The 19,550-nt window shown below is 37.1% G+C and overlaps 1 protein-coding gene across 1 annotated transcript in view; it reads left to right on the forward strand.

The window, feature by feature from the left end:
* Positions 1–19,550, forward strand: part of LOC102821828 (protein FAM110C-like) — a 62,487-nt gene that overhangs the window by 15,039 nt on the left and 27,898 nt on the right. Inside the window, exons 2-4 of the mRNA XM_006866718.1 lie at positions 94–138; positions 3,600–3,707; positions 4,613–4,789. Coding sequence (XP_006866780.1) covers positions 94–138; positions 3,600–3,707; positions 4,613–4,789 — 330 coding nt within the window. The remainder of the gene's footprint in view (positions 1–93; positions 139–3,599; positions 3,708–4,612; positions 4,790–19,550) is intronic.

The raw sequence follows: 19,550 nt of genomic DNA on the forward strand, positions 1-19,550 counted from the left end.
GATGTCACCATTATAATTAAGGATTTTCAGATAAGGGGATTGTTTAGGATTATAGAGGCAAATTCAATTTAATTATTAGTGTTTTTATAACAGAGAGGGCCAAAATCAGAGCGAGAAGATGTAAGGACAGAAGCAAAGGTTAGTGAAAAGAGGTTCACTCCTGCCTTTGAAAAGGGAGGAAAAGGCTAGGATGTCCTATTGTAAGTGGTTTTGAGAAGATGGAAAAAGCAAAGTAATGGATTTTACCCTAGAGCCTCCTGAAGGAACCCCACGTTATTAATCAGCTTTAGTGTTCTGACTTCCAAAACTTTACTATAATAAGTTTAAGTTGCTTCCAGCTACTAAGGGCCTAAGAATTTGCTACAGCAGCAATAGGAAACAAATACAACCATGCAAACATCTTTTCTGGTAATTTTAAGAAACTTTCTTTATGAAGCATATTTCAACCTACATCTTATATAGTTACAGTATAACTCCAAATGAGTGCCTAACGTGTACATAAAATTGCCCTGAAAATACATTTACTACTCTAGATATACCACTAATACATATTGGAGTAGGGATGGGGTAGGACAACTATACTGTGTTCTTATCCATTCTATCCATTCACATGTGCAGGACACTAAAACAACTGAATTGCAAGTTAAAATGAAGCCCTAGTGACTCAGTGGTAAAACTACCTTATACTAACCAAAAGTCTTGTGGTTCAGACCTATCAGCTGCTCTGCAGGAGAAAGATGTGGCAATCTACCCCCATAAAGTTTTATAGTCTTGGAAATCCTATGGGACAGTTTTAGTCTGTTCTTTAGAGTCCTGGTCTAGTGCTGTAGGATAAGTACTGGACCACAACATTGGTTTAAACTGCAAGGTTGGTAGTTCAAACTCATCTCCGCACATTGGAAACTCTATACAGGGTTCCTATGACTTGATGACACTTAATAATAACAACATCAGGGTAATTATGAGTCAGAAGTCACTAGATAGCAGTAGGTTTAGGTACCTTAAAACAAATATGCCAACAAAATTTACATTGTTGTTGCTAAGTGCGATCAAGTCAGTTCCAATTCACAGTGACCCTGTATAGGGTTTCTGAGGAGCTGCTTGCGAGTTTGAACCACCAACCTTGCTGTTCAAATCTTGTAGTCCAGTGATTTATCCTACAATACCACACCAGACCTCCACAATTTTGCATGGGACCAATAAATAAATCCTATGAAGAGTATAGGTGTCCCTGGGTGGTGTAATTAGAGGCACCATACAAAAAGTTCTGGTAATCTGCTTCTGAATGGTGACAGACAGCCTTGAAAATCCTATGGAGCAAAGTTATCTTCAACACACGGGGTTGCAATGAATATGAATTGATTTAACAGCCAACTGGCTTACTTTTGGTTTCTGAAAAGCATAAAGAATAGAAGCTAACATTAGTGTCCTTACTTGAAAGACTAGGCCAAGCAAATATTTTAGAATGAGTCTATTTGCCTTTCACGAAAGGCTAATGAAGGGTAATTCAGAAAAAGGAAACATCATCTTTCTGAAAGACGACATAGGATGGAGAAGAAGTCATGAGCTTTAGCATTTCACAGATCCAAATTCACTTCTGCCATAACACTGACTAACTGAGTATGTTTGTACAAATTACTTAACCTTTATGAGCTTCAGATTTCTGTTCTTGTAGAAATGAAATCAGACTTCTCAGAATTATGACTAATAAGTTTGAAAAAGAAATACCTTTTGATTCATAAATCTCTCTTCTTGATGTATATACTAGAGAAATAAAAGCAGTGATAGAAATAGGTGCATTTAAATCCATGCACATCACAACACTGTTCACAATAGCAAAATGATGGCTACAACCTTAATGTCCATCAACAGAAGAGTGGATCAACAAACTTTTGGCACATACACTCAACGGAATATTATGCAACATTAAAGAATAATGATGAATCTGTGAAATACTTTTTAACCTGTATCAATGTAGAGGACATGATGCTGAGTAAAATAAGTCAGAAACAGACACATATTGTATAAGACTACTACTCTAAAGCCCTGGTGTGGCACTGTGGGTTAATGCGCCAGACTGCAAAGCTGTTTGAACTGCAAGGTCGGCAGTTCAAGCTCACCAGCTGCTCCTTGGAAACGTTATACAGGGTCGCTATGGGTCGGAATCGACTAGACGGCACGTGACAACAACTACTATAAAAAGTCAAAGAAAGTTTTTCACACTAGAAGAGGTATTCTTTTATGGTTACCTAGGATGGGAGGGGAGAGGAGGATGGGTCATTGGCTGGAGGGTAGACATGTGTTAATTTGAGTATTGTTGTTGTTGTTGTTGTTATTGTTATGTGCCATGGAGTTGGTTCCGACTCAGAGCGACCCTGTACAGGGTTTCCGAGGCTGTAAATCTTTACGGGAGCAGAAAGCCTCATCTTTTTCCCTCAGAACAGCTGGGAGTTTCGAACTGCTGACCCTGAGGTTCGCAGCCCGATTCGTAACCACTACGCTACCAGAGTGTAGGGGAAAATAATTATAAATAAAAAAAAGAAAAAATGTTTAAACATTATTCACTGAATAGAGGGTAAAAACATGTTAACTTGGGTGATGGGGATGGCAATATTCAACACAAAGGAATTTGGCAGAGGAAAGATGAGAGTATCAGAAGACACAGTGAGAAGTACAAGAGTCAAAGTGAATAGATGGGTCAGAGAAAAAGAGGAAGACCCCTTGAAAGATGGATTGGTAAAGTGGCAAAATCAATGGGCTCAAACGTGGCAACAATAGTGAGGTTGGCCCAGGATCGGGCAGTGTTTCGTTCTGTTGTGCATAGGGTCGCTATGAGTCAGTACTGACTCGATGACACCTAACAACAACAACAACTGTTAACTGATGTGATATATGGAGGGGATTGAATCATTGCAGTGAAGTTTAGTGTATGATTTTTTAAACGTAAAAGTGATGATCTGCTCTGTAAACTTCCATTCAATTCACAATAAAAAGTTTTTTTAAAAAAATTAAATTATATAAAAATGATGACTGGTGACTTAGTGGATTATCATGTTGGACAGCTAACAACAGGTCAGCAGTTTGAATTCTCCAGCAATTCCAGGGAGGAAAGAAGAGACGTTCTGCTCCTGTAAAGATTTATAGCATCGGAAACCCTACATAGGATCACTATGAATTGATATCAACTCAATGGCAGTGGGTTTTAACACCTTTTGTTGTTGTTGACGTAGTTAAGTGCCACTGAGGTGGTCCTGATTCATAGCGATCCTGTACAGGATTTCCAAGAAGTGACTGGTGGGTTTGAACCCACGACCTTGGGGTTAGCAGTTCAGTGCTTATCATCTAGCGCTTCGACGGCTACAACTGCTCTACTGGTTTTAAGGAGGCGAGGTGGGCGGGGCTGTGGCGTAGGCATTGGGCTGATAACCAAAAAGTCAGAAGCTCAAACCCACCCACTACTTCATGGGAGAAAGATGAGATTGAATACTCTCAGAAATAATTACCATCTTGGAAACCTTAGACAGGGTCACAATGAATTAGAACCAATTAGATGGCAGTGAGTTTTAGGGTTCTACTGGTCTTAATTTTGAAAAATGTAGGTTGATTTTTATGGAGAAGGGCATGAACATGCAGCAAGCACTGAACTTGATGTGTTACAAGGACTGCCTCCTTATAATCCTCAGCATGACAGGTTCGCTGGTACTCAGGTATTTGAAAGTTTCGTGCTAGCTCAGCACTCTCACAGGTGGAACTGGCATGCAGGTGTGCTGTCTTTGGAATGCAGCTTGCCATAGCACTGTCAAAAGGTGCATGAGAGGTCCTTGGCAGACAGGCAGGAATGAAGGGAGAAAGGCTGAACCCTGTCAGATAGGAGCAGAGCTGTCAGGGGAGATGATATTCCTGCTCTCAGTGAGAGCTGCTTCAAAGTAAAATAAACAGAGGAAGCATTAAAGAAATCTGTGACCATCTGATCCACGACTGCAGTGTTAATAACAAAGCAGGTTCATAGCTGACAGCAAGGGCTCCAGACAACAGATTTAGGAATGTGCTATTACCTAGGTGAATTGCCACCAGAAAGCCAAACAAACCTCTTCATGTATTTCCAAAATGACAAAAAAGGATTAGGGGATTTTGTGCACATACACCCACACACAGTCTATTTTATTCTTTTAATATAATGCATTGTCTTCATACATACATTCCAACATATGATATATTAATATTATGACCCTGATGGTATAGTGATTAAAGTGGTTGACTGCTAATCTTGAATCTAACAGTTGCTTTCAAGGAGAAAGATGAGAGTCTGCTTCTGTAAAGATGTACAGACTTGGAAACCCTATGTTGTTGTTAAGTGCCATCAAGTGGGTTCCAACCCATAACGACCTTGTATGGGGTTTCCAAGGAGCTGGTGAGATTGAACCGTTGACCTTGCGGTTCAGATTGACTTTGTAGTCCAGTGTATTAACTCACTGCGCCACACCAGTTCTATTCTGTCCAATAGGGTTGCTATGAGTTAAAATGGACTCAATAGCACTGGGTTTGGTTTGCGTTATAAATATTTAGACACAAATTATCTCTCTTTTATTTTTCAATATATTCATATGTATAGTACTTTCTTCCTATCAACATTAGGATTTTTAAGGGAATATTTAAAAATAAAATAAAAACATCTAAAGACTCCACATTGCCTAATGTCTCTCGTGTAAAAGAACAGATGGAAGCCGGTTTTCGGCCACTAGAACCTAAGAATATTCCTAGCACAAGAAATGAAGTTTTAAAGACAAAAGTAAGCACTAATGTGTACAACTGGAAATCAAATTAATTATACTAGCAAATTTCCTGCAGACTTCTCAGAAGAACAATGTACTTGGTAAGTAGTGGATTCAAATTTCTGGCAGACATAAAGCTTCCTCCACAACTGTCTCTCAAAGAAGTTATCAGGAAAATGTTGCTTCTATATTTTCTTAGCTGATTTCAAATAGATTCAACAGGTTTTCTAGCTTAATGCTCCTTAAAGTTTTAAAATTGAGAGAAAGAGCATACTTGTGGAGAAAAGGAGAGGAGCTCTGAGATTGTAGTGGTTAGGAGTCTGGCTGCTAATCTCACCGCCAACAGTTGGAAACTGCCTGTGGTTCCATGGAAAGAAAGATGAGGTTTCTACTCCCTTAAAGATTTACAAGTTTGGAAATCCCATACAGGGTTGCTCAAAACTGACTTGATGACACTTAACAATCAACAAAATCAACAATGTAGGTCTCTTATTATTTAGCTTCCTATTTAATTTTGGAAAACTTCTGAGTTTTTTAATTCCAAGACAACACTATGAAACTCATGCTGCATCTGATGTAATTCCACCACATATTGCTGTTTCCCCATCATTCTATTTATTTGTTGCCATAGCTATGAACATAACAATTGTGGTGCTGTGGCTTAATGCGCCAGACTGCAAAACCATTTGAACTGCAAGGTCAGTGGTTCAAGCTCACCAGTTGCTCCTAGGAAACCCTATACAGGGTTGCTATGGATCGGAACTGACTCGATGGCACTTAACAACAACAACATAAATCTTTAGCTTCCATAGACACCACTTTCCCTCTCAGAGCAAATTCAGGTAATGTGTAAACTGCCAATTAATTATGTACAGTCATATTTTCTAAAGATTAACATCTGCACAATGCCTTTAAAGACTTTATAGAGAGAATTATAAACATGTGACTGCAGTTTGACATCAATGTTTTCTTTCATTCAGGTTAAAATATCACTATTTCAAGTATTAAATTCAAGACGGAGTACACTGGCTTCTTATTAAGAAAGAACAATTGTTTCTCTTTATCATTTTGACTGACTTCCCATAATATTCCTTGGGAGTCTTTGTGTGTGGGTCAAGAATGTGATCTGCTTCAATGCTCATTGGGTAGCAAGATAATGTTTCAACCTCTGGAGCTTTGGGGAACACTTTCTGAACAAGCCAAAGCAGAGTTAGGAAGGTGTGTTGGGTCTCTTCTCTCAAATAACCACAGTCTCTAAAGACAAAAAAGCAATCCACTTCCATTCTTCAATCTCAGTCCCAATTTTCCCTTGTGTCCTCACATGACTTTTGGACTTCAGCATTTTCTACTTCAGGGACTATGACTCAGCAGTCTCTTTTCTACCAAGAAGTCTTTTTTTTTTTCTCTTCTTTTGTTTCTTCTTTTTTTCTAATGAACTTCAAAGCTTCTCTGGAGTAATTATAAAACAGCGCATGGAAACGAGTGAGAGTTCAAATAAAGGTGACCCAATGACTCAAGATTCAATGACTAAAAAATAAAGGAAAAGTGAAAGAAAGCTATTAAGAAGAATAGTTTCTCGGTATTATTGTAATTGCTTTTTACAAAGGTGGCATTGGTAAGTTTTCCATAAGTTTATGAAAACAATGGCCATGAATTAAAGCATATCTTAGTGGGCTAGAGTAAAGAATGTTTATTGATAACTAATATGGGTTACAATGATGTAGATCTCTGTTATAAGAAGTGAGAAGACAGTATGTCCAAACTACAGCCTCTGACATAAAATAAAAACTTAACATTTTATCTTTTTTTAAATATGAAAAAGCATTTATACTGAATTATCTTGCTCTTCCTGATCATATAGTCTAATGGATCAGTTTTACACAATGATAACAGATGTGCCATGACACACTCAAGTACCCAGTTTTTTTCTCTAATAGATCTGAGAGACTATGTAGCAAAAAAATTAATTTGATTACTGTGGAACTTCTCAGATTCTTCAATATGCTAATTGTTGCTGTTGTTGATAAGTATCCTTAAGTCAGTCTGACCAATAGCAAATCTGCATAGGGTTTCTGAGAACCAGCTGGTGAGCTTGACCCGTCACTCAGGAGTTCAAACAGACTTTCCATCCAGCACATTAACCCACAGCACCACACCAGGACTCCCTCAGTATGCTAATATGCATTCTTAATAAAAAATAGTACAGTTTAATAAGGCAATTTCCCAAAGATATTTCATGACAGAACTTAAATCCCCCTTGGCATTCCTATTAATATTTCCTGTAACAGAGTTCTGCAGAACACCATTCTGGAAAACATTCATCTTCTTGGAGTCAAGGGGTTAAAGAAAATTCCTTTTAGGAGTTTTAAATATGATTTTAAGTTTAGAGTACAAGAAAATTAGATCACCTAATTTAATTTAGAGCCAATTTATTTTATCACTCTCCTAACCAAAAACCTCTGATGGAGCACTATGTTCTACCAGTTCTAACCTCAAATTTGCTTGTTTGTCAAGGTCCACTCTAATCCATCTGCCACATTTAGCTACCATTACTCTTCACAACTTACCCAGAGTGCCATTCTACCTTGTCAGATTCACTATTCAAAACAGACATCCAGCAAATTTCAGAGCATATCATGTGGAGAACAATAGGAAACTAATTTGTTTATAGTGACTGCAGCTTAAGAAAGCATTAACAAAATCCAAGAACTCTCTATAATTAGTAAAAATCTTGAGATATGAAGCAAGTGTTATAGCAGGGATGGCACTGAGCAAGACAATAGGGCAGAGGAGGAGATTCTTCCTCTTGAAGGAATAGCATCCAAACCAGAACAATTTACTTGGCTACCTTATGAAGGAAGGGTAGCTATGTACCACAAGGTAATAAAGACAGAATCACTGTCTAAGAATGAAATCCATTTTATTAATCTTAGAATAAGTTTTACGTAAAAAGTAAAGTCGATTGTTCTCATTGCAGGGTGGTTTCAATTATTCTCAACAAAGCCTTTTATCCTTCTCAAAATGTCCCAAATTAAAGAAACTACTTGTGTTGTGTTATACATAGACACCTGGATTGCAGTGGTCTCTACTATAGTTAAACATTTCTCACACACACACACAAATAATAATTTTTGCAGATCCTCTACTATGTTGTTGTTGTTGTTATGTGTCGTTCCGTGGGAGAAAGATCCTCTCCTATAGAACTATCTTAACTAGGCTTATTTTTGTCTGTCAGCTTGTATTCATTATTAACAAAATAAATTCATGTGATTCCTACAGAAAGCATAGAACATTGATGCTTTGGATAAGCCAATAAAGCTGAAAAATACTATAAATGAACAATATTCACTTGGAGTTTCCAAATGTTGAAAATGATGAATAGATTTCTTATATTTCGTTACTTATGAAGGTCTCAAATACTCTGGAATCTCAAGTTGGAAATCCTCATTTAACAGAGAATTCTTAACAAAGTGACTCCTCTTATACACTACATGGACTCACTGAGGCAGCATCCAGCCCTCCTCCATATGGTATCAAATGCACAACATTATTCCTAATGGATTTCCAGATATCCCTTTACCATTTTTGTTATCATTGCTTCCTGCTTTTCTCCAAAGGTCTACCTCCTTCCCTAGTTTGTATATTCAGAAGAGACAAAGTTTATTTAAATTATACATATAATTAATTGTTAAGATGATTTGTCAGTCTTAACAAGCCTTTACAAGAGGAGAATGAGTCACATAGAGCTTTGCAAACATCAGCATACCAGAAGTCTGATCAAAGAGTAGCTTTTGCATTTTTGTTTTAAGGAACTGTTTTAAGGAAGTTTTCTTGTGAATTTACTGAAGAAGAACTAAGTTTTCTGAAGAAGTAGAAAACTAAAAAGCACCACTTTTCAGACCTGCATTCTTTATAAGTAAGAAGCATAGAGCTGAACAAATCTTACATATCACCTATATCAAGTTCTTCATTTTTAAAAGTGGGAAATTTAAGCCAGCAAATCTACATAGAGTATCACAACTGGTTACAACTGGCAGTATAACTAGGGTAGTCAGGTAGGTTATCATCTAAACTTTGACATTTTTGAGAGTAAAGGGCTACTCTTCAATAATGATGTCAATATTAAAGCTGGGATTGTCAGACAAGCAAGGATATATGGCCCCCTTAGTTGTGGTGTTGTGGATTAATACACTGGACTACAAGATCAGTTTGAACCACAAGGTCAGCTGTTAAAGCTCACCAGATGTTCCTTGGAAACCCTATACAAGATTGCTAGAAGTAGGAACTGACTTGATGGCACTTAACAACAGTAAACAACTGTAACCAAGGAATTTTGGTGGACTGCTAACCATAAGATTGTCAGTTCAACCCTTAGCTTTCCATGGGAGTAAGATGAGAAGTTCTGCTTCCTCAAAGATTTGCAAACTCAGAAACCCTACACAGGGGTGTCATGAGTTGGAAATAACTCAATGGCAGTGAGTGAGTCATTAACTATAATCAGGTCTTCTGTGCAATGATTGTATTTAAAATATAAGTGGTAGTTGATGGGACAATTAATTTATATTATAATTTCCATTTCAGTTTGAAAAAAAATTATAATATATATGCCACTTAGAGTATTGAACCCTACACAACTATGGACATAGTGGAACATACAGTGGGGAAAATATTGAAAACTTCTTAGACAGTGTCAAACATCTTAAGGCAATGAGTAGCTAGCTGAGCCTAGGGACTCAGGAACACAGCCCAGGGGACACCATGGCAAATTGGCATAACAAAGTCCATAAAGACAATGTTCTACATCCTACTTTGATGAGTAGCATCTGGGATATAAAAGCTCATGAGCAACGACCTAAGGTGCAGCTATTGATCTCTCCATGTGCAGAAGAGTGATGAGAACTGAAGATGCTTGGAAACAATTAGCCCAACGGACTAATGGAATATGTGCACATCAGTCTCCTTGACTCAGACCAGAAGTAGATGGTACCCAGCTACCACTACCAACTATTCTGAAAGCTTCACATTAGAAATTCCAGGGTAAAAAGGCAGACTATATGGAACAAAACACAAAATTATTTTTAAAAAAAGAAGAATGGGTTTATTAGTCAATAAGAGATTAGAAGAACCTGAGACTGTTGCCATGACCATCTGTCAGGACTAAAAAGAATGTCACTCTCATGGCCCAACTTTCAACCAAGCAGTAGAAAGTTGTATATGAGGAACAACAACACTAGTAATGTATGCTCACTATGAATGATTGAACCATCAATAATTCAAAATCAAAAGGGAAACATGTGCATAAGGACAAATGTGAGAAGGTGTATGAAATGGAAATAGGAGCTCAGGGAGGAAGTGGGATAACTTGTTCCATGGAAAGGACTGAAATTACTGAGATAAAACAAAGTATATTGTTTATTGAATGTAAAACTGATGATTGTATCACTCAATTCACAATAAAATGTCTAAGTAAATAAATAAATAAACCCTGAATCCATTCTTCATTAGCATAACTGTAATATTATAGCTGCTCATTATCATAACTAGAAGCAAAACAAACCAATTAAGTAACAGTGTCATTTTTCAGTCTCCTCACCAGGAACTACAGGAGGCAAAGAATTCATTCATCAAGGACTGGAATTTAATAATTTAAAAGTTAAACTTTATAATTTAGTTCTTAAATTTAATTCAGTGATTTGCCATTATCTCTATGTGGAAGCATATGTCAAATTTATAAACAATATATGAATAGTGTAATTAAGCTTCTGATTATGGAGTAAAATTAAAGCATGCCATAATTAAAGTATGGGTAGTGCATTTTAATAAGTATGTTTAAATAAGTATCTGAAGAATATAAATGTCAATAATTGACCAAGAAAGAGGCGGCAAGATGGTGGACTAAGTAGAAAGGCTGTACAGACCTTCTACAACAAAGATTCAGATAATCAAATGAAACAGATGCAGATGTTATTCCTGGGACTGAGTTTCACGTGAAGTGATAGATACGTGGATTGAATGCATACCAGGAGAGAGAGCTGAACAGACATGGCAAAATAAGGAGAAGATGGTGATAAGAGCCACGGACCAACAGTCACCTTAAGTTATTTCTAGTGGCTTCAGAGACAAGAAAAGTTATCCACATTTGCTGAAACATATGTGGCTCACAGAGATAAAGGTTCAATCTCTTCTTGCTACGCACGCTTCTCTGGTGACCAGAGGTGAGGCCAGCCCTCACCAGCATACACCCCTCAGGGAAGCTCCTGGCTGTCGGAACATCATGGTGGTGAGTGCCACAATTGTGAATCCCATTAAAGGAGGGAGAAGCTATCCACATTGATCCTGTTTGAGTGGGCCTTGCTTCAAGACTGCAGAGTTGCCCTGACCAGCCCTGGGCTAGCTCTCACTAGAAGAAGCAGCTGAACAGACACCTGAGTGAGGAAAAAAAAACCAAAACAACAGCAAAACACACACATATAAAAATAATGGCTGATGTGTACTAGCAGGCAGGCCAGTCACAGTATGGCCATCTTTAACTTTTATGGGTAACTTTAAATACAAGAGGGGCAGTAAGTGGCACAGAAACATACCACTTATTGATGGATAGAAAGGGACATTGTTTTTCTTATTGTACCCCATATTACCCTGGTGACTAGAGGTCTAGCTAGCCCCCATCTTCATACACTCCTAGGGAAGCACCTACTCTTTGGGCTGTTGAAATCCCATCAAAGTGTGTGGGAAGCTGGCAGTACCAACACTGGCACCTGGGATCAGGTGTGGCCTATTCCAGACTTGAAGAGCTGATTCTGGCCATCCCTGAACTAGAGGGACACCTTACCCTGGACTCATCTATGATGGAAATAACCTAATACCACAGCAACTTTTGGTAGCTCTGGTAGCATAGTGGCTACAAATCGGGCTGTGAACCAAAAGGTCAGCAGTTCGAAACTACCAGCTGTTCCGTGGGAGAATGATGAGGCTATCTGCTGATGTAAAGATTTACAGTCTCAGAAACCCTGTACAGGGTCACTATGAGTCGGAACCAACTCCACAGCACATACAACAACAACAACAACAACAACAACTGTTTCCCGGTCTGAATGAACTAATTTCAGATTGGGTGTTCAGAACAAAAAAAATGTTCAGAACAAAAAAAATGAACTAATTTCAGATTGGGTGTTCAGGAACTCTGTATAGGATTGAATTTTACTGTCTCATCCTTTACCCACCCATGATAGGAGGTTCGTGGTTGAAAGGAGACCACAGAATTCTCGCCTCTCTGGGTCAGACACCTGTCTAGTTTTTTGTTTGTTTGTTTTCCTTAATTGTATTTGTCTCATTATTTTTCTCCCTCATCATTACATCTCTTGTTTTTATTTCTTCCTATCTCTCCTTTAGTTTTTTCATTTTTTTTTCTGCTTCTCTTTCCCAACCACTGCTGCTTATTTCTTCCTTTTTAAAAATTTATTTATTTTAATTTTTGTTACCATCCTTTGCTCTCTTTTCCTTTTAATCACTTCCTTTTCCTAACTGTGTTTAGATATTTTAATTTTCTCTCTTTCATTTTTCATTTTCTTCTCCCTCTTCTCTCTTTGCTTTTTGAATCATTTTGTTTGCTGTTACCTGCTTTTTACTTCAATCAATTCACACCTGTTGTTAATTGTCAAGGGATTGAAGGCACTAGTTAAAAGAGAGAGTAGTAGAATGGATAAGTTTTAAAGCCTTAGTCTGGTCATCACTGTCCTTTTTTTCTTTATTATTTTCTTTCTTTAGTGTTGTTTGCTAATTTGTGTTCATCTTCTTTCTGTCTCTCTCTTGTGTGTGTGTTTTCTTGCCTTGCCTGACAGGAGATAGCAACTGCAATGATATAGCCCAATCAAAACCATACCCATTATAACCCCACCTATTGGACAAAAGCCAATAATAGCTGTGATCCACTGGATCAATGACAACAACCAACATCAGTGAAATCCATCCTAAACTGAACACACTAACAACCAACAAAGACCTGTGCACAAGCTCTTATTATTATTATACCAACAGAATGTGTGCCAAAGAATACACCAACAAATAATCAACAATATAACACAAATATGACAGTGTCATAACATCTCAAAAGAAGCAGACAATTTCTGTTCACAAGAAAAACAAGACAGAGTGACTCAAACAAGTAAGCAAGAAGCAGAACTAGAAAACATTTTTGAGGAAAAACAGGCATTGGAAATATCAGAAAAAGACTTCAGGAAAATGATATTTAGATACAGTCAAAAGATTGACAGAAAGATACAGGAAAACAAAGAATTCAGGAAAGCTCTACAGGAACAATCAAACAAAAACAAAATACATAAAGGATTGGAGAAATTAGAAAACCTGCAAATAGAAATTCATCAGATTAATACTAAGATTTCAGAAATGCACAATATATTAAATGGGCAAAGGGGTAGATTTAAATTAATGGGAGCCCTAATTAGTGAACTTGAAGAGAAATCTCTTAATACAAGTAGCTAGAAGAACAATCATAAAAAAAGAGAGAAAAAAAATCTAAAGAAAGCCTAAGGTTCATGTGGGATAATGTGAAGAGGAATAACTTGCAGGTGATTGGAATTCTAGAATAGGAGGAGACAAAGAAAAGCACAAAAAGGTAGTCAAACAGCTGTTGGAAAAAAAATTCCCTAACATCATACACAAAAAATGAGAAAGTAACTATTCAAGGAGCTGAATGTACATCAAACAAAATAAATCCCAAACGAAAATCAACAAGACATATCGGATTCATACTTTCCAAAATCAAAGACAAGGAAAGAATCATGAGAGTAGTTTTGGAAAAACAAAAAGTTACCTACAAAGGAGAATGAATAAGATTAATTTTTATTCATCCACAGAAACCATGAAAGCAAGAATACAATGGGGAGACCTATACAAAACTCTGAAAGAAAGAAACTACCAACCAAAAATCATAAACTCAGAAGAATTCTCACTCAAATACAATGGCCAACTTAGAATATTTCCACATAAACAGAAATTAAAGGAAATTTTTAAAAACCAGATCAACTTTACAAAAAACACTAAAGTAAATCCTTTGGACTGAGAACCAACAAAAGCAGACAACAACCAGAGACTGACAAATATAGTAACACTACCAATAACTCAATCTAGGTATTTTGTTGTTGTTGTTATGTGCTGTGGAGTCGGTTCTGACGCATAGTGACCCTGTACAGGGTTTCTGAGGCTGTAAATCCTTACGGGAACAGAAAGCTTCATCTTTCTCCAGCGAACAGCTAGCTGGTAGTTTCAAACTGCTGACCTTGCGTCTCACAGCCCGATTTGTAACCACTGTGCTACACTACGCTAGGTATACAAGTATCTAAAGTAAAAGAAACTTTCAAGACTGAAAATAGGGAATCAGGGGTATCATCAATTTATAACCAAGACAATTACTAAGCAAAAAGAGCTGAAAGTATAGTTACAGAATTTCAAATGGTGAGGAAGCCAAATAGATTTCAAGAGAAAACAGACTGTTTCAAACTGGGGGAGAAATGAATAAATTGCAGAATAATGACAAAGAAAATTAATATAACTTCGCATCCTATCAAGAAAAGGGAAAACATGAAGAATTTGTAAACATTAACAATGGCATTGAAGAAATTTATAAGTAAACAAACAAACAAAATGAACTCAGAACAGAAAAATATGTGGAACAAAGAAAACAGCAGCACCACAAAAACACTCAGCAAAATGACTTCAATCAATTCATACCTGTTGTTAATTGTCAAGGGATTGAAGGCACTAGTTAAAAGGGAGAGTAGTAGAATGGATAAGTTTTAAAGCCTTAGTCTGGTCATCACTAGGTAGCAAAGAGAGTTAATTAATATAGTATTATTCATTGCTTTCATTGTTCAGTTTCTAATCTCTAGTCATTTTCTATCCTAAAGAGCACTCAACAAGACAATTAGGTGTTTCTACAGAAGAGGATGTTTGCCTTCCTGGTTTCTGGAAAGTTTTATACATCAGCACATTTCTGTAGACATTTGAACTTTTCATATCACCATCAATACCAACTTCACTTGAAAAAGTAAAACAAAATTTGACAAATGATAGCTGTTACGTACCATTAAGCCAGTTGTGACTCATAGTGGCCCTATAGAATTTTTAAGGAGTACCTGGTGGGTTTGACCCACCAACCTTGTGGTTAGCAGTCCAGTACTTATTCTACAGTGTCATACCAGGAGTGCTACTAAATGAGGAATAAAGATTTTATGCTGTTTGTTGTTGTTGGGTGCCATCAAGTCAGTACCTACTCATAGTGACCTTATTATGCACAACAGAACAGAACAAAACACTACCAATCACAATTGTTGCTATGCTTTGAGCCCATTACTGCAGCCATTGTGTTCTAAGTTTGGTTTTCTTTAAAAATGTTGTTGCTGTTAGGTGCCATCCAGTTAGTGCTGACTCATAGTCACACTAAACACACACAAAAAAACCCAAAACCAAATGGCCTGATCTTGTGTAATCCTCACAATTATTGTTACACTTGAGTTGCTACCACTGTGCCAATTCATTTCGTTGGAGTCTGTGTCTTTTTCGCTGAGCCTCCACTTTACCAACCATGATGTCCTTCTCAAGGGACTGGTCCCTCCTGACAATTTATCAAAAATCTGAGAAATGAACTCTCACCATTCAGGCTGTTAAGAAGCATTCCGGCTGCTCTTCTTCCAAGACAGATTTGCTTGTTCTTTTTGCAGTCCATGGTACTTTCAATATTCTTTTCTAACACCACAACTCAATTGCATCAGTTCTTCTATGGTCTTCTTAATTCATAGTACAACTTTCACATGGATATGAGGCTTTTGAAAATATCTTGCCTGGGTCAGGTGCACTTTAGTCCTCAAATTGATATATTTGCTCCTCAACACTTTGAAGAGGTCTTGTGCAGCAGATATGCCTAAAGCAATATATATTTTGAGTTCTTGACTGCTGTTTCAATGAGTCTTGATTGTGGATCCAAGCAAATTGAAGTCTTCATTAATTTCAATTTTTTTCTCCATTTATCATTATGTTATTTATTATTCCAGGTGTGAGCATTTTTGTTTTCTTTATATTGAGATGTAGTCCAGGCTGTAGTCTTTGTTCTTCTTTAATAAGTATTTTAAGTCCTCTTCACTTCCAGCAAGCAAGATTGTATCACCTGCATATAGAAGGTTGTTAATGAGTCTTCCTCCAATCCTGATGCCACATTCTTCTTTATATAATCCATCTTCTTTTTAAAAATAGAGAAAGAAAAGATAAAGAATTCCTCCTAGAAATGTAATGTTTAAAAAATTATCACTTGCAATAGACCAAATTAAGATAAGATTGAATACTTATCCTGCTGGGTTTATTGTAACAAAATGAATTTATTTTCTAAGTGCATTTCAACTAAGTTTTAAGGTTTTTTTTTTTTTTTTCCCTTCTTAATTGAACTGAATTACTTCATTTAGACAGGAGTGTGGTAGCGCCTAGGGTATGCACTGGAGTACAAACCATAAAGTTAGCAGTTAGAACCCACCAGCTGCTCCATAGAGAAAAGATGCATAGATTTACAGGGTTTCTATGAGTTGGAACCAACTTGGCAGCCTTTAACAACTACATTTAGAAAACAAACCTGTTTTATCCCTTATATTGAAAAATGTAATCTAATCTTAATTTAGTTAAGCATATTTATTTAGTAAAATATTTGTCATCCTGAAACCAGGACTCAGATTTTTTGTTTTTGTTGTTTTTCAAATACAGGCAGTCCCAGATAATGAATGCGATCCATTCCTAAGTATTTCTTAAGGACAGATTTGTAAGTAAGTCAAAACAGGTGCTTATGCAAGAAAAGGCTCAAAGCCTTTTGAATTATCTAAAATCTGCACATCCCATAAGTGAAGGTGACTGTGATGAAGAAACTGTTGAGAGTAGGGGTTCATTCAATAATTTCAATTTTGTATAATATTAAAGGACGAATGTGAGTTGTCCCTAAGTAAGAAGTTTGTTTTCCAGTGACTTACTGTACCTGACTTTGAAGTTCTCTCTATGGCGTCTATTAAAACTACTAAGACAAAAGAAAAAGTGTGTGTTGAGATTGAATAGCACAATGTTTTATTAATTTGTTTCTTTTGCTCAAAGACCAAAACTGTTTCAGTATTTTGCTCAAAGACCATAAACTGTTTCAGTATTTTCTGTCTAGAATTAATACAATTCTCTTTTGGTGTTTGGATCCTACCACCTTCTGTCTCTGAAAGTAACCAATCATCTCTATATTCAATACTAGTTATTTTTCTTTTGTTTACCACATGTTCACATCTCACTAACAAATACAGCATCTTGCTTTAAGTTATTATCCTTTCTAATTTTCCCTACCATCATACACCTGAAAACTTACTTTACCTTTATATCTCTCACTTCTTCACTATTTGTTGCTGTTGTTATGTGCCATCAAGTCACTACCGACTCACTCATGGCAACCTTATGCACAGCACAACGAAACAGTGCCTGATCCTGGGCCAACCTCACTATTTCTGCCATACTTGAGCCCGTTGATGCTGCCACTTTGTCAATCCATCTGTCACTGGGGGTCTTCCTTTTTTTCTCTGACCCTCCACCTTACCAAACATGATATTCTTCTCCAGCGACTGGTCCCTCTTGACAATATGTCTGAAGTATGAGAGATGAGCTTTGGCCACCCTGGCCTCCAAGTAGCACTCTGGCTGCACTTCTTCCAACACAGATCTGTTGGTTCTTTTGGCAGTCCATGGCACTTTCAATGTTATCCTCCAACACCATAACACACAAGCATCAATTCTTCTACGGTCTTCCTTATTCACTGTCCAGCTTTCACATGCATATGAGGTTATTGAAAATACCATGGCTTGGGTCAGGCACACCTTAGTCTTCAAGCTGACATCTTTGCTCTTCAACACTTTAAAAAGGTCTTGTGCAACAGATTTGCCTAATGAAATACGTCGTTTGACTTCTTGACTGTTGTTTCCATGAGTGTTGATAGTTGATCCAAGAAGAATGAAGTCCTTAACAACTTCAGTCTTTTCTCCGTTGATAAGAATGTTGTTTATTGGTCCAGAATAAGTCACTACTTAGATTCTAACAATAAGATCTTCATTTATTATTCTTGTTACAGTCTAAACCATCTTCTATACATCCATTCAATGAAAACCATACCATATGAAGTTCACCATGGCATAGCCATCAGAAGTTATTTAATCCTCTTCTCCTGCCATTGGTTGAATTGTTTCCCTCCTCAAAAATATATTTCAACTTGTCTATACCATGACTTTCAGAATCATGTAATTCATCTACATTTTGCCAGTGGAGGTAATTATACTAAATGTAGTATATCCTAACCTCTAGGTTGTTAAGTGAAGTCCTGGTGTGGTGCTGTGGGTTAATATGCTGGAATGCAAAGTCAGTTTGAATCGCAAAGTCAGAAGTTCAAGCTCATAGGCCGCTCCTTGGAAACTGTATACAGGGTCACTATGGGTCAGAACCAACTCATCGGCACTCAACAACAACAAATGCTGTTAATTAAGAAAGATTAATGGAAGTTATGTTAATGAGAAAGCATAAAATCTACAAGATTATATTGTATCTTGAGTCAGTCTCTTTTGAGATATAAAAGAGATTAAAGAAGTATGCAGTGATCAGCGAGACCTACTTCCACCAAGAAAGAAGAGCCAGAATTGGAGCATGTCATTTAGACCCATGTCCCTTCACTGAGAAATTTCTAAACTTAGGGGAAAATTGATACGAGGACCATCCTCCAGATCCTACATAGCTACTTCTTTTATTGTCTTTCGAATTTCAAGCAATTCCATTCTCCAAGTCCTATTGACTACAATTTACTGTATCGTTTTGTTCCTCTTTTCCTCTATATCTGATCAGTTGTCAGGCTTTGTATATTCAGTCTTCTTAATAGCTTTTCTACCTATTATCCCAATTAATTACTTCATTATCACTGCCACTTTTGCCACAGTGCATATAAAAAATATTATACTCTCCAACTGACTTTCTGATTCTCAATGTTTGCCTATTTCAAACAATTCTACATAAACATTGCTGGATTTAACTTTTTCTCAGTATAATGAATGTTGTACTGTGCCATGAGTTGGTTTTGACTCAGAATGTGACTCTATGATGAGTCTTCAAGATCAGCTGGTGAGTATGAATTGTGGATTTTGTAGTTACCAGTCCAGTGTTTAACCTACAGTGCCATACAGGGGCTCCAGTACAGTAGCACTCGGTTATTCACTTATTTTTGCTAATCAAATTATATGCAAATTCCTAATTATGGACTTCATGGCCTTCATTAATATGGAGCCCATCATCCAACTCTTGATTATCAATAATACTTTCATAGTTTTTTGTTCTTTTTTCTTGTGAGTTGGGTGAAAGTTTACAGAGCAGATCAGTTTTCCATTCAATAATTCACACACATTTTGTTTCATGTCTTTGATTGTGGTCTCCCAATCGAATATTACTTATTCCACTTACTCCCTGTGTTTCCTATTTCCATTCCTACTTCTTTCCTAACCCTTCTGAACTTTATCCTTGGGCAAACTCTGGCCTTTTTTTCTTAAATGTTTTATTGTGAATTATGTGATAGTTTACATGGGAGAACATTAGTTTTACATTCATTGCCATGGTTACAATCCCCTCCATGCAATCCTTCCTCCATGCCCCCCAAGTCTTCAGCACACAATCGCTCTCCCTCTCTGGATCTAAAGTCTCCAGCTGCTCCGTCACTCC

The sequence above is a fragment of the Chrysochloris asiatica genome, unplaced genomic scaffold, assembly GCF_000296735.1.
Source record: "Chrysochloris asiatica unplaced genomic scaffold, ChrAsi1.0 scaffold00095, whole genome shotgun sequence".
NCBI lineage: Eukaryota > Metazoa > Chordata > Mammalia > Afrosoricida > Chrysochloridae > Chrysochloris > Chrysochloris asiatica.